General features: G+C 38.1%; 1 protein-coding gene across 49 annotated transcripts in view; it reads right to left on the minus strand.

Moving 5' to 3' along the window:
- TCF7L2 (transcription factor 7 like 2) overlaps positions 1 to 15,652 on the minus strand; it is a 236,767-nt gene that overhangs the window by 140,064 nt on the left and 81,051 nt on the right. For all 49 annotated transcript variants that reach the window (XM_007478991.3, XM_007478990.3, XM_056803881.1 and 46 more), the window contains one exon: positions 2,115 to 2,216. In XM_007478991.3, coding sequence (XP_007479053.2) covers positions 2,115 to 2,216 — 102 coding nt within the window. The remainder of the gene's footprint in view (positions 1 to 2,114; positions 2,217 to 15,652) is intronic.

Below are 15,652 nucleotides of genomic sequence, written 5' to 3' on the forward strand. Positions count from 1 at the left end.
CATTTAATGGCCTTCACATTTCTTGTTTGTAAAGTGAAAAAATCACAGGATTTAGAATTGGAAAGGTGTAGTCTCTATCTCCTTTTTTCTTTTTTCTTCTCTTACAGGAAGAAACCCAGAGGAGATACAAAATTTATAATACAGCCAGGATTCAAACCCAGATCCTCTAATCTTAAATCCAGTGTTTGTCCCACACTTCCCACCCCATGAAAGATTAGACTAGCTTATTTCTAAGATCCTTTCCTCATCTAACAGTGTGGAATTTCACAAGATAAAGATAGAGCAATTGTATTTAGATGAACAATAAAAAACATTTTATATAAAATTCAGAGCAAATATTCCTCTGCTTCCCACTCTTCTCATGTTATCCAAGTCTTAGGGGATAGCTAAGTGGCTCAGTGGATTGAGAGCCAGACCTAGAGATGGAAGGTGCTAGGTTCAAATCTGGCCTCAGACACTTTCCAGCTGTGTGACCCTGGGCAAGTCACTTAACCACCATAGTGTAGCCCTGACCAATCTTTTGCCTTGGAACCAATACACGGTATTGATTCTAAGACAGAAGGTAAGGGTTTAAAAAAACATGAAATTTCATAGTAGTAGTTATTATTATTATTATTATTATTATTATTATTATTTGATGCAACCTTATTATTGATTATATTGTGGGAGAATGGAAAATCACATACAAGGAAACTTACATCCACTAATGCCCATAGGGAACTCTTAATTGAGAAGTCAATTGACTTACCCAAGGGCAGACAGCTAGCATGGGTCAGAGGTGGAACTTGACTCCCAGGGCTTCCTAACACCAAAGCTATCCATTAGACCAGGCTACCTCTCATACACAATAAAACCAACCAAAAATGTTTTTAATGATATTATTATATTGTGCTACATTCTACACCACTATATAAATTACCGAAAGGAATGCTTTTCTGAATAATATGTCCAAATGTCTATAGTTTGCATGAGAATCTATTTCCAAGATTTTAGATAACTTTTAACCAGTGTTCTAAATATCTTGGGTTTTTTTACATTTTTTTCACTATTTAGAGTTTCAAATTCTCTCTTTTCTTTCCCTCTCCCCTCATTGAGAAGGCAAGCAATTGATATAGGTTATACGTGTGCAGTTAAGATCTTTTTTTAAGTATGTATGTATTAAATCTCATTTTTTTTAAATTAGAGGCAAAATATACAAAGATAACATTTTATGATCCGTAATGAAAAATACATGAATAGTACCACATTTTGCATAATTCTACCTGTCATGGATTAATTATAAAAATGTGGCATCCATTAATTATTTTTAAGATATAAAGTCTAACATGTAATAAAATATAGAAAAGGAAATATTCTAATAAGTCCACACTATCTTCTCAAGAGGTTAATTTACAAATTCTGCTTTCCATGTCTACAAACTCTTTAGTAAGGAAATGCATTAAAAATATATGTGGACATAATCCCTTCATGAATGTGGTCATTCCTTAGTTCTAAACATATGTTTCTGACATCACAGTCACAAAATTTACATACATCAAATATAGCATCAGCCTCTCAAAATTAATTTTTACTCTAAAATCATTAAAAATGTTTAAGTACAAAGATTTTTTTCCACTACTGTGAGGAAAAGATACTTTTATACTTAAAAACCTTAAAATTTCATATACTTCCCTTTTGTGCTTTTGATTCTACACCACCCCTTCATCTCCACCCATCACTGGTCTAGAAGTGGTATAGGGGGAAAGAGGACCATGGAGGGGAAATCTAGCTTTTTATTTTCTCCTTTAGGCTATACATAGGGCCATGGTAATGACATGTCTGTGCCTGTGAGTGGCTTTCCCATCCAGATTGGAATTAGAGAATATAAAACTGGAAGAAAAATCCACAAAACTGGGAAAGAACATAAATTTCTAGTTCTGTTACTTCTTAAGTATATCACCAACCAAGAGGACTTCAAAGATAATACTGCCTGCAAGAGAACTACCCACTCTGAACTTCTTTGCCTCCCCTCCAACTCATCAATTCCTCAAAAAAAAAAAAAATCAGGAAAAATTGTAACAATCCAAATACTTTTTCTCAATAACAACAAAAATTGTCTTCTAAAAGTTACTTACAACAATGTGTGCTGGAGACGGAGACCTTGCATCCTTGAGGGCTTGCCTACTCTGTAAGCTCCCTGCTTGAACATCAAGCAGTGGCCATTTCATCTGGAGATACTAGAAAGAGAAACAAAAACATGAGGCAGTGAGTTGTGTGTCTCTATTTGTATATGCGTGTGTAATGAAGCAGCAACATAGGAGGCTCCCATCTGTATGGTTGTTGCTTAGCAAGCACAAAGATAATACCAAATTTTAAAGATTGACTTCACCTTTTATTTAATATGACTTCATAACTCCAAAAGATTGTTACCCTAAATGATCCCATTAATACTATCCCAATCATAATGGGGGAAAGAAGAAGGGATATTAAGCAAAATAGGATTGAGAGACAGCTAGTGAATGACAAGAGACCTGAGAAGTCATCTGAAGAATCCTAGGTCCAAAGAGATTCAAATGAATTACCTAAGGTCACTTGGAAGTAGAGCTGGGATTTGATCCCCAAATCTGACTTCCACTGTTCTACAATACCTAAAACAGTAAATATAGAAACAATCCATCCCATATCTGTTCTTTTCACAGATTATCCTTTAAATTTTATTTTAAAAACAATTGGGAGCAGCTGGGTAGCTTCAGTGGACTGAGAGCCAGGTCTAAAGACAGGAGGTCCTAGGTTCAAATCTGGTCTCAGACACTTCCCAGCTGTGTGACCCTGGGCAAGTCACTTGACCCCCATTGCCTACCCTTACCACTCTTCTGCCTTGGAACCAATATACAGTATTGATTCCAAGATGGAAGGTAAGAGTTTTATAAAAAATAAAATAAAACGAGCATCCTTTATTTGACAGAAAGCAAGATAGAAGTGTGCAACTGTCCTTGTTTTAAAAGCTATGCCTCAGGTGAGCCTAAGACAATTCAGCATCTATCTTAATAAACTATGAAAAAATGTATTTCTCATTAACAAATGTGTCTTCTACACTCATCCTTTCCAGACCAAAAATACTTTTGAATATACAATGTAGACTCCGGCTAAGAATAAAGGGATCACTTAAATCTTGCCCCAACTTTCCTGAATTAGAGAACTTATTCCTGATGTGCCTATACAGAGTACTACTGGGGGAAAGGGCTACCTGGTCCATGAAAGATTGAGTTTGCCACTGGAAGGGCCCTTCCAGGTCATCTAAGTCCAAGCCCACTCATCCTAGAGGTCCAGAGGCCATGTGCTCTGTCCAAGGTCACACAAGAGCCAAGTAGAGTGTCAAGAAATCAAATCGCAGGTCTTCTGCCAACTGGTACTATGTGCTTCCTATCCCATATTATTTCTTTAATTTAAGTTCAACTCACAAAACTTCTTGTCTGGAAGACTTCCCTCATCTTCTAACATTTTTATCACTTGCAGTTGCTTCTTTCTCCAATGCATCCTACACATAACAACCTCACCCACCACTCATGGCTCAGAGGAAAATCCAATCAAGGCACCCCCAAACATTGATTCACATCAGTCCCTACTGCTGGAATACTCAGTTCCTTCCTGAATCTTGCCCACTTCTGCCTGTTGAAATGTTATTCATCCTTTAAAGGTCCAGATCAAATAACATCTCCTCCACCCAGCCTCCTCTGACCCTTCCCCCTTACCCTAAAGCTAAAAGTGATCTCTCATCTCCTCCCTTAGAACTATCAATAGCACATTGTCCCAGGCCTTCCTGAAGCCTTTATTCAATTCTATTTTCTATGAGTATTTATGTATATGCCTTAATTCCCCTACTGGATTATAAATTTCATCTGAGCAAGGAGAAAGGGCCCTGTTTTATCCATCTTGGTATCACCCAGAGGACCTAACCCAGGGTCAGAGCTATATCCAGGGCAAAGCAACCAGAGACTGTCCCAAGCTCCTAACATGGGTGCTGGGGGGGGGGGGGGCACAACAGGTCAATAGGTGTCCCTCCCTCCACCTCATAGTCATCCATGACCATCATAAGGGTCCCCATCACTGTGGCGCTGCTTAATTAATTTCTGAACCCTAAAAATGACGATTCCCAGCACTCCACTCTCCTCCTGTCTTTAAGTGCTGATGTAGACAGGATATAAATTTTGTGTATTCCCCCCCCCCCCCATTCCTGGTCTTTTTAATCAGACAAGAGAGTCTAGTCACGTGGTTCTATTTTGTTAGGTAATTACCCTTTTATTATTAATAATAATAAAATTTATTATATATATAATACGTATATATATCTAATATAATACTTGGAGTATTGAATATTAATATAAATCCTACAGTGCTCTCCTCTGGGGAAGCACACCCTGCCCCTTCACCAAGACACGCAGAGGGGCGCAAGACAGAATCTATAAGGCACAGACTTCCCCCTCCTCTTTTGCCCCAAGTGAAGGAATTCCTAGGCAATACTCTTCCCTAGGACTGAACATACATCCGGTAAATCTATTTAATATGTAAATACTAATATAATAAAATAGCGATAATCATATGAAAACAAGTATTTACTTAATTAAAATCTGTAAGCAACATTCATGTGAAAGGTTCCTAAGAGATAGGATCCTTCGAGTATTTTTCAAATAGACGCCTAAGCATACTGAAGTCTTGAACCTGCAGAGAGCTGGTGCTTTTTTCCAAGTTGGTCACCTCCATCCTAGGGCGATGGGAATTTCTAGATGGGGCGGGAGAAGGGAACCATTGGAACCCAGAGGCCCAAAACTCTGTTTCTTAATCTGCCACCATGGTGGCAGTCTAAGGCTCAGAGAAAAATATCTGGGGACCCGTAATCCCACTTCTGCCATTCACTACACACTTGGGAGCCTATCACAAAACCTCCCAGAGAACTTTCTTCCTTGAAAGGTGGACAGGTTGGACCAGTTGATCTCTCAAAGTTTCCTTCCTGCTCTAACATTCTAGAACTACTATGGGAGTTTGTTCAGCCTGCTGTGGGGAGACTGTGTGCCTCTGACTTCTTCCCATTCTCACTCAAGGGCACCGACCATATAAACACATGGGCTACACTGGTCAAAACCACTCCACAGAGTCATTTCCTTGAGGCCTACCAAAGTGGCAACATGCCAACACTCACCTCTCCACCACAACTTTAAAAACAAAAATGTCAAGACAAAAATCACACTGAACCTCAACCCACCCCTAAAAAGCCAGCTCCAGTGGCACAGCCCAAGGAATGGTTTTCTTCCTTAAAAACCATGAGCCAAATCTGCTTGTGTTTAAAAGAATGAAACATTGGCTTTGTTTAAGGTCAGTCAAAGAGCATTTATTAAGCACCTACTATGTGCCGGGTCTCCCCTAGGGCTCCCCCACCCCACGAATTGTCTTCCCATAATGCAATATTAATGTGAAGCTTATAATCTTACTTTACATAAAAGCTTCATTGTGTGCCAGATCCAATCTCCACAGGCTACCTGCACCACATGTTTTTACGAGCCTACATTTCAGCGCTGAGAGCCTACAATACACATAATTTTCAATTATGTTAGGGCAGAACAGGATCACTGCCTATATAACATTACTGGTCGGAGGAAATGAGACTCGGCCCACTGCCGAGAGACAGCTAACTGAATCCAGATGGTGAAGAAAGGGCACACAAGCCTTCAGGAGCAAACACCTCCTCTCTCTTTACTCCCACCCCCAGCGACTCTCTTTAACAATAGCATGATAGGACACATAATGGCAGGGCCCTCACAAATGGGCAAAGGACCCTAGAGATTGGAAAGCAAAAACTCCTGAGGAGGGACCTTCTTGTTGCTGAAGACAGTCTGGTTCTGATGAGGAAGTAGTCATATGGAGAAGAGAAGAGAGAGAAGAGAAGAGAAGAGAAGAGAAGAGAAGAGAAGAGAAGAGAAGAGAAGAGAAGAGAAGAGAAGAGAAGAGAAGAGAAGAGAAGAGAAGAGAAGAGAAGAGAAGAGAAGAGAAGAGAAGAGAAGAGAAGAGAAAGAGAAGAGAGAAAAAGAAAAAGTTCTGTCTGCTTCTGTAATAGGTTCTTATTAAGAACAAGGAAAGTGAAAATTAGGTACTACTACAGCCAAAAGGAAAATCCTTCCCTTCCTTGTGATGCTAACTAGCAGAAATTCTATTCTTTAGGGGCCTAAATACATCTTAAAGAAGGTGTGCCTTGGATTTGAGAAGGGCTAGGAATACCTCTCACCAGATTTTTCCCAGAAGTTTGACACTCATTTTACATTCTAGGGGTGGGGGGGAATTCCCACCATCCCACTATGAAAACACCACTGGCTCAAGCTCTCTTCCTCTTTAGCCGCCTCAACGTGGAAATTATGAATTGCCTACAAAAACATTAAACTTTTCAGCAAACTGGAATCAAAAGGGGCTGTGGGAATTACAGCATTGAAAACCGATGAAATGGCCCCAACTCAGTTTTCATTTTAAAAAATAAGGCCATCTTGACTTAAGCATTTCAATCCCTTGTTAATAATAATGTTCTGATCATGGATCATTAGGGTTTTTTCCAAAATAGTGTTTTATGATATGTCTTAGGGAGCTTAAGTTAAGCTTTAGCCTTCTCTCTGTGCAAAGACCCCAAACACAGGTTATGCCAATGTTCTTGAGAGAAATCAAAGTGGGCTTTAAAGCCTGTGAAATTATCAGCATAGAGAAAAAAGTAAACATCTCCAAGTCCTCAAGTTCCTCCTCCACCACAACTCAATTCCCCAAAAAGGGAAGAGAACAAATTGGTGTCATCTTCATGGACTGGATGCTCAAATCTCTTAAGACGGAGCAAGAGGTACTGTTCAGGCACTGTAAAGGATTTACTGGAGAAGGAATGTTGAACCATTCCAAGATCCTTGCCAAGAAAAGCCCATGGATAGATATGGTCCATGGAGTCACGAAGAGTCAGATACAACTAAAAGATGGAACATATCCAGGGTAAAGAATAAAGGTGTTAGAATCAGAAGACTAGTTCAAATCTTGGCTCTGCTGCCTCTTGCCCACAGGGACCCTTGGCAAATCACTTAATCTATCCGTCCCTTGGTTTCTTTGCCTAATTCATGGATCTAATTAATGAGTAAGAATGGACAGCCTTTAAGGTCCCTTCCAACTTTAAGTCTATGAATGTAGAAAATGAATGAATGCAGCATTTATTGAACACCTACTACATAGAAAGCACTATGATAAGAACTGGGGAATACAAAAAGAAAAACAAGATAATTGTTGCTCTCAAGAGCTCATAGTCTAAAGGAGGAATATAACTCCCATGGGAGATTTCAACTGCAAATAAGATAGAAAAGTCCCCTAGTTCTTAGGATGCAGAGGCAAAGCATTTGTGAAGGAAGGCCTTTTCTTTCATATCATTTTCACTGATAAAATGATATGAGTGTTTGAAGTTAAGCCAATGACAATACTAAGAACTTGGGTGGCAAGAAATTTAAAAAAAAAAAGACTTTTCTGGGTCTTTAGTAGCTGTGGCTATAACATCCATCCACAGGAACCATTACCAGTACTCCATAAGGGTTGCTTCCCAGAACATCATGGCTAAAGGCACTGGGTTGGAAGTTTGATATTCCCAAAACACTCCTAAAGGAGTATTCATCAGATCTGGGTCCTCCTCCTTTCTCCCCAATTCACCTACATGGACAAATCATTTCTCCTCTCTGGGTGGAACATAGATTACCTATCTACAAAATTAAAGAGTTAGTTTGCTTTTTAAGTTCCCATTCCATTCCCTTGTGCATATGATTCAATCCTATGAAGACCTCCAAAGCTCCAGAGATGGACTACTATCTCTCTCTCCAGTGAAAGTTTGATAAATATGAACATGGCAGATGTTAGGGACAATTTTAATGGGCCTTTAAAATTTTTTTAAAGGAAGAGGGGAAAAATTTTTAAAGTAACAATAAAACTACCTCAAACTCCACTCTTTGGGAAAAAAGTCCATCTCCTCCTTTTACATTCTATACAACAGATGGATGAACTGGCAATATTCAATTTTTTATTTGTTTTTTAGGAGCAGGTGGCTAAAAAGGTCCTACAAGTAACTGTAAAGCAGAAAATCTCCCCTACATCTACAAAGCAACTTGGCAAAGAAACATCCAAAATATCATATCTCAAGAAAATATACTTAGTGGCCCACAGTGACTTTTTGGGCTAGGCCCTCATGGGCGTGTGACTCAAGCAGAGAACTAGGAATAGTCAGAGCCAGGGGGCTCTGACTCACTGTCCCAAGTTGTAACCACTAGACCACAGTCTCACCCAAATAACTACTCCGTCTTTCTGAAATGGAAGAGCAAAAATAAAACAAAATGCCCTCTACAAATCTGGCTGGAAAAAGGCTCACACTTTCAAAATCTCTCATACATTTCCCTGGAGACTTTGGCACAGCCTCCCCCTGAAGGAAATCATTGACAAGAAAATCAAACCACAAAGATCATTCTCTTGTTTTTAGGTGAAATTTCTCACTTCTTTGACTTTAGACTCAGGCATTTTCCTTTCTTAGGGGAAGGCATTCTACTCCTACCTTAATGAAAATTCACTCAGATTCCAGAGACGGGTTCGGAGGGTGGGGGTGGGGGGAGAGAGACAGAGACAGAGACAGGGACTTTAAGGGAGTACACATGAATTTTTATAGAAGGGTATTTTATAGCTAGAACATCGCCTGCTTGTTTGTTACCTGTAAACACTACATGGTGAGTTTTATGTAAACCAAAACAGGAAGCCAGCTTGAGAGCCAAGGGAAAAGATCAGTGCCCATCTATCTAGGAAGAGCTGCTTAGAAAGTGTTGCCCAGCCAAGTCATCCCTACCCATCTCTAACCCAGTGTCAGTTATGGTATAAAAATGCAACCCACAGAATGAAAGGCTGCATGGCATAAAATATAGTGCTGAGCTTATTCAGGAGACCCCTGGTTCAAATTCAGTCTCTGACCCTTATGAGCTATATGACCATGTAGTAAAGTGCTAAACCTCCCAGAGATTCAGTTTCCTCCTCTGTAAAATAGAGATAAAATTATTGTACTACCTAGCTCATTCAGAGTATTCAATGGAAGAACAAATACTAAAGAAGACAGGATTCATTGGAAAAGACCCTGATCTCGGGAAATATTGAAGGCAAAAAGAAGGAGACAGTAGAGGATGAGATGGACAGATACTTATTGTCATGAAAGCAAAATAAGCTTGGATAGACTTTGGGAGATAGCAGAGGATAGAAGAGCCTGGCATGCTATGGTCCACGGGGTCACAAAGAGTCGGACCTGACTGAATGATTGAACAACAAAAAAGTTCACTGGTTTATTATGAAGAAAGTAAAGCACTAGTTAAATGTATTGTTATAAATAAGTATTAATAATTGCTTGGCCAGTTGTTTAATGTCATTAATATAGTATGATCAAGTATGATCTCTCTCTCTCTCTCTCTCTCTCTCTCTCTCACACACACACACACACACACACACACACACACACAGAGGAGAGTATTGGAGGACTGCCTGAAGTGCAAATTTACTAGTCAATGAAAATCTGAGCTAAAACTAAAAGATCAGCAGCTTCTACTCTACCTAAACTATCTAAAATATTGTTTTAATCTCATGTTTTCTTAGAACCACTTACAAGAGATATCTCTGAACTGTTTTTCACTTTTGACCTTGAACTATATTATCATTCAGTATCCCATCAGCAACTCGTTCTTGATTTAATCTTAAAGATATGTCTGGGGCACTGAGAGATTAAGGATCTGAACCCAGATCTTCCTGACTCCATTATGTCACTTGGTCTCACATATAATATATGTATGCATAGATAGATATAGATATATAGTCAGCTAGGTGGCACATTGGATGGGGATACACCTTAGAGGGAGGAATACAAAAATTCAAATCTTGCCAAAGGAATTTACTATGTGATACGGAGCAAGTCAAACATGGTCTCAGCCTCAATTTGATCTTTTTAAAAATTGGGTAATAATAGTGCCTACATCATAGGTTTGTTGCAAAGATCAACTCAGATGAGATAGATAGATAGATAGATAGATAGATAGATAGATAGATAGATAGATAGACAGACAGACAGATGGATGAATGGATAGATAGATAGATAGATAGATAGATAGATAGATAGATAGATAGATAGATAGATAGATAGACAGACAGACAGAGAGATAGACAGACAGCCCTTTGTAAACTGTAAGGCAATATATATTAGGCATTATTACATAATAGTATCTTTATTTTCATTCCCATTCCACCACAAACATGTCAATAAAAGATACTGAAGTTTGAACATGTCTGCCTAGAAATATCTCAGGATTAGAAGGGTCTTTGGTGTTCACTTAATCCAGTATTTATTTGGATTTATTTAACAGAGGAGGAAACTGAGACAGCCAGTAGGTAGTACATCAAAGACTGGATCTCCAAGTCTCTGGACCTCTAGTTTATAGAACAATGACAAAACCTGACAAGGGCCTGAAACAAAAGACTTACCAGGACAATTACTTGAAGGACATAGTATAACTTCAAATCGTGTACCTGTCACTACTTTTTTGACTCTGGGGAAGTTGTTTAATGAGTCTATGCCTCAGTCTGTTTATTTGTAGAATGAAGGAATCGAACTAGATGGATGCCTGTTAGGTCATTTTCAACTCAATAATCTATGATCCTACAATCTCAAAAGACATACATAAACCCATCAGTTATACGGATGCACAAATACTGTTCCTTTAATAATTCTTCAGCTATTTATATTCTAATAAAAGGAGAAAGTCAAGAACAAATTTGACTGTCTTCCCATATCCAACAAGGGAATATATGTTAGTTCAAGCTTATTGAAACTATAATTCACTTGTAACTTTCCAATGATTAATTCTCTTTTATCTAGAATTTTTGAAATTCATATTGCAATTCTAAATTTGGTTAACTGAAAGACACCATAAATATTTGTATGTGTATGAGGATTATCACTTTCCAAAGAAAAGAAAAGAAAATTTCAACAAGCAGCAATTAAGAGTTCACAATGTAGAAAGTATTCTAGGAAAACAAAGATGACTATTAACCCCACCTTTCTTGGCCTTAAAAAGATTATAAACTAATGGAATGAATGTATCTTCCAAAAATTAATAATATGATCTAAAACCAACCACAAGGAAAAAAGAGAGAGATATGGCTATAAAATAATATGAGGAACAAAGCACTCTGAGTTAGGGGGAATCAAGGAAGTCTTCAGAAGGTCATATTATAGGTTACTGAGTTGAGTCTTGAAAGCTGAAAATAATTTAACAAAGCAGAGATGAAGAAGCATACTCCAGGCATGGGGGTGACCCTCCCCACTTTCTCCAGCACTCTATGTGAATGCTGGGAGCCAAGAAAGGGCATGACATAAGTAGTTTAGTTTGACTGTAACATAGTACATGGGAAGGAAAATAATATAAAATAAAAGGGATAAAATATATTTTATGCAAGAGTTATATTGTCGATGGCCTTAAATATTAGTTATGGTTTATGTATTATTATTGTTATATATTATTAAAGTTTATGTTTTATTCTATCAGCACTAGGGAGTCTAGAAGCAAGGAACACAAATTAAGAAGCTATTACAATACAATTACAAAGATGAGAGGGAATGAGGGCTTGGATTAGAGTTACAGTAATTTAAGTAGAGAAGGGGAATGGAGCCAACACTACTGTGTAAGGAGAAACAATAGGATTTGGCAATTGATTGAAAGTGTGTGCAGGAATTCCTATTAGAGCAGGTACAATCAATGATTACTCCAATGTTTAAAGTCTGGATGAATGGGAAACCGTTTTTATTATCGACAGAATTAGGAAGTTGGGGGGAAAGGCAGGTTTTGGTGGAAAGAGACAAGTTCCATTTTAGATATGCTAAGTTTTGAGGTGCCAATAGGACATTCAAAAGAAGACACATGTTTAAAAACTTAGAAATGAGGAATTGTTTAGGGAAAAGATTATTCACTGGGAATCATATGCATAGAGGGAACAGTTGGACCAAAAAAGCAAAAGAGAAACAGCGATGGAGAGACACAGAGATAAATGGAATTGACAAAACGCTTAAGGACTCAGAGACAGAGGCAGAAAATAGCCACGAAGAGTGGTCTCACAACAGAGAAACAGAAAGACAGAGGCAGAATGACAAAAAGATAACCCACATATGAGGGACATTCAGAGAGAACATCTATAGAGCCTATCAAGAAAGGAGTAATCAAATATATTGAAAGTTGTGAGGACAGTGAGGTTACAAGCCACTTATAGATTTGACCATTAGATATTTTTATGTGTCTATTTATAAATTTAATAGATGTGATGGTTCTAAGTTTAATTTATTTTGATATTTAAGTAACATAAATGGACTGGACTCTAAATATCAGTCTAAGAGGGACTCCAGATATTTCCAATATTAATTGTAACAGTCTCCTAATGCATCTTCTTACCTCAAGCTTCCCCCTTCTTTAATCTGCTGCTTTCCATTCAGCTGTCAAGGTGATATTTCTAAAGCATATGTCTGGCCATCTCATCCCTTTGCTCTATTATCTCCAGTAACTCCCTATTATCTCTGGGATGAAAATAGAAAATTCTCTGTTTGGCATTTAAAACTATCCATCACCTTGGAATACTACTGTGCTCAAAGGAATAATAAAGTGGAGGAATTCCATGGAGACTGGAACAACCTCCAGGAAGTGATGCAGAGTGAAAGGAGCAGAACCAGGAGAACATTGTACACAGAGACTGATACACTGTGGTACAAGAGAACGTAATGGACTTCTCCAGTAAAGGCTTTACAGTGTCCCTGAACAACCTGCAGCGATCTACGAGAGGAAAAAAAAAAAACTATCCTCAAGCAGAGGACAAACTGAGGGAGTAAAAACACTGAGGAAAAGCAACTGCTTGACTACAGAGGTTGAGGGGACATGATCAAGGAGAGACGCTAAATGAGCACCCTAATGCAAATACCAACAACAAGGAAATGGGTTCAGAGCAAGGACACATGTGATACCCAGAGGAATTGCCCATCAGCTAGGGAAGGGGTGGCAGGGGGGTTGGGGGGAGAAAAAGAAAATGATATGTTTCCAATGAACAATATATGAAAAAAGACCAAATAAAATAATGTTTAAAAAAATAAAATAAAAACTATCCATCACTTATAACCATTAGATTTTTAAGAGATTTAGCAATTAATAGCTAAAGTAGTAGAGTGCTAGAGGTGGAAATCAGATTTTAAGGAGTGAGTAATAAGAAAATGGAAAAAATATAACATTATTCTTTCAAGGAAATTTAAAAATGGGGGGGGGGGAAGAGGTGACAGAAATACTGGGTTCACTCAGGAAGAGTGAACTGGGTTCAAGTCTTGATCCTAACAATCACTAGCATTGTGATACTGGACAAATCACTTAACCTTCATAAATTTCTTCATATGTAAAACACAGATAGAAATATTTGCATTACCTATCTCACAGGGCTATTGTAAGAAAGCTTGAAGAGATGGCAAGCTCAAGAAAAAATTTGTTTAGGGATTAGGAGATTGAAATATGCTTAATGGCAGAAAAGAAACCAGTAGAAAGAGAAAGATTAAAGATGAAAGATACTCTGATTGATGGAGTAAAGCTCATTAAAGAAAGGAAGGATTGGGATTTAAAGAACAAGTAGTAAGAGGATGGAGCACTTCATCCTCTAATATTGGAATGGAGGATAGAATTAGATGAGGGCATAATGTTTGTGGAGATATATGCCAATTACAATATCCTTGGTTTCCTTTAAATCCCAACTAAAGTCTCTTCTTTTCCAGGAAAAATTCCTGAACCCTTTTTGATTCCACAGCCTTCCCTCTGTTAATTATTTCCTATTTATCCTGTATATAACTTGCCTTGTATATATTTGCTTGTTTTTTCTCTCCCATTGGCTTGTAAGTTCCATGAGGGCAGGGACTATCTTTTGCCTCCTTTTGTATGTCCAGTACTTAGTATAGTGCCTGACACTTAAATGTTGAATAATTGAAAGAGAGGAAGATAAACAATTAAGTTCACAAGAGGTGACCTGATCTTCTCTGTTAAAATAAACAATGAGGTCTCTGCTGAGAGAAGATCATAGATCTAGACTTGAAAGGGACCTCATATGTCATCTAGTACAACCCCCTCACTTTACATATGAGAAAACTAGACCCAGAGAGATTAGGTGATAGGTGGTGATGAGAGAAAACTGTCTAGATCTTCTACAGTGACTAAATCCATCAGTTGGAGGATGAGGCTGGAGGAGAAGTTCGGAACAGGTGATAGGCTAAAATAAATATAATTCAGAAGGCAACTCAGAATTTTGCATGTCAAGATCTTGCTGGTCTCAGTGACATCACCTTGATTACTCAGTTTCATTGTCTTGTCCCACATGTACATGGAGAGACATAGAAGATTTCACTAAGTCAAGGACATACCCAAGAAGTTAGGCTTTTAAAAAATCCCACAATATACCAACTGTTCATTCGTCTCTTGTCTTTCTCAGAAAAGTAAAATGAAGGATGTATTTTAAAAAAACAACTAAGGTATTTCTATTTTTGATGACTGGAATTCAAGATAAGCAGAAGTTTAATGAGTTACTGTGTTAACTGAAAAGAAAGATCTGGCTGCCAGGAGACTGAGCACACAGTGTACAGGAGTGGGAAGAGGAAGAAAAAGGGCAAAGAGGTTTTCAAGCTGGCATTCCTGCAAAGGAGAAATGGTCAAATTCTCCAAACCTAACATTGTAATGATCAAGGACCACAACCATGGAGAACAAGTCATCCCATCAGTCACTTTAGAACTATTATTCAGTAATGAAAGGATCAATTCTAAAAAAGCAAAATATTAGCACTGATTCTGAATTTCTCAGGCTCAGGAATCTCTTACATTTTTGTTGTAAGTATATGTAGTTAAACATTTCTAAGAAGTGCCTAATAATAATACCACCAGTTTAAAGTTGTCAAATATGTTAAAGAGTTTTTCCCACAGTAGTTTTGTATCCAGCAAATCACTGAATGCTCACAACCCTGAGGTGGGCAGAATGGGTATTACTGTTTCATGTTATAGACAAGGGAATGAGACCCACCAAGGTTACATGACTTGGTCAAGGTCATATAACCAGTTAAGTAACAAAGCTGTGTCTTAAGGCAAGCCTTTGGATTCCTAGCCCAGTGTTTTTCCCTCCCATCATATTTCTTTTTTATACTATCCTTCCGTCTCCTTTCCATTAACCCTCTTCCAGAAATCTAATATACTATCTGACTCCCAAGGATCCTTACCTGAAAATAACTCCAAAAGTCATCATATTCTAAGGGCTACAACCTAGAAATATCTTGATAGTCCCCAAATCTCTCCCTGAATCTCTCTGTCATCTTAGACCTCTCTTGAAATTTCTAGACAAATATTCATGACAATAGCTCCCTCCAATGTAGACATCCCATCTATTAAAAGTCCTATTCTGATACCTCACTATGATCTGATGGTGATTCTACTTTCTCTGAGTCAATGCCAGGAGAATACAAATTAGCAGGTCCTACCAAGCAAGAAAGGCTTTTGGTATATGGTTTGTATGTCTGCTCTCTAAGTACCAATTTAACAGA

Source organism: Monodelphis domestica, chromosome 1, assembly GCF_027887165.1.
Source record: "Monodelphis domestica isolate mMonDom1 chromosome 1, mMonDom1.pri, whole genome shotgun sequence".
NCBI classification, from domain to species: domain Eukaryota; kingdom Metazoa; phylum Chordata; class Mammalia; order Didelphimorphia; family Didelphidae; genus Monodelphis; species Monodelphis domestica.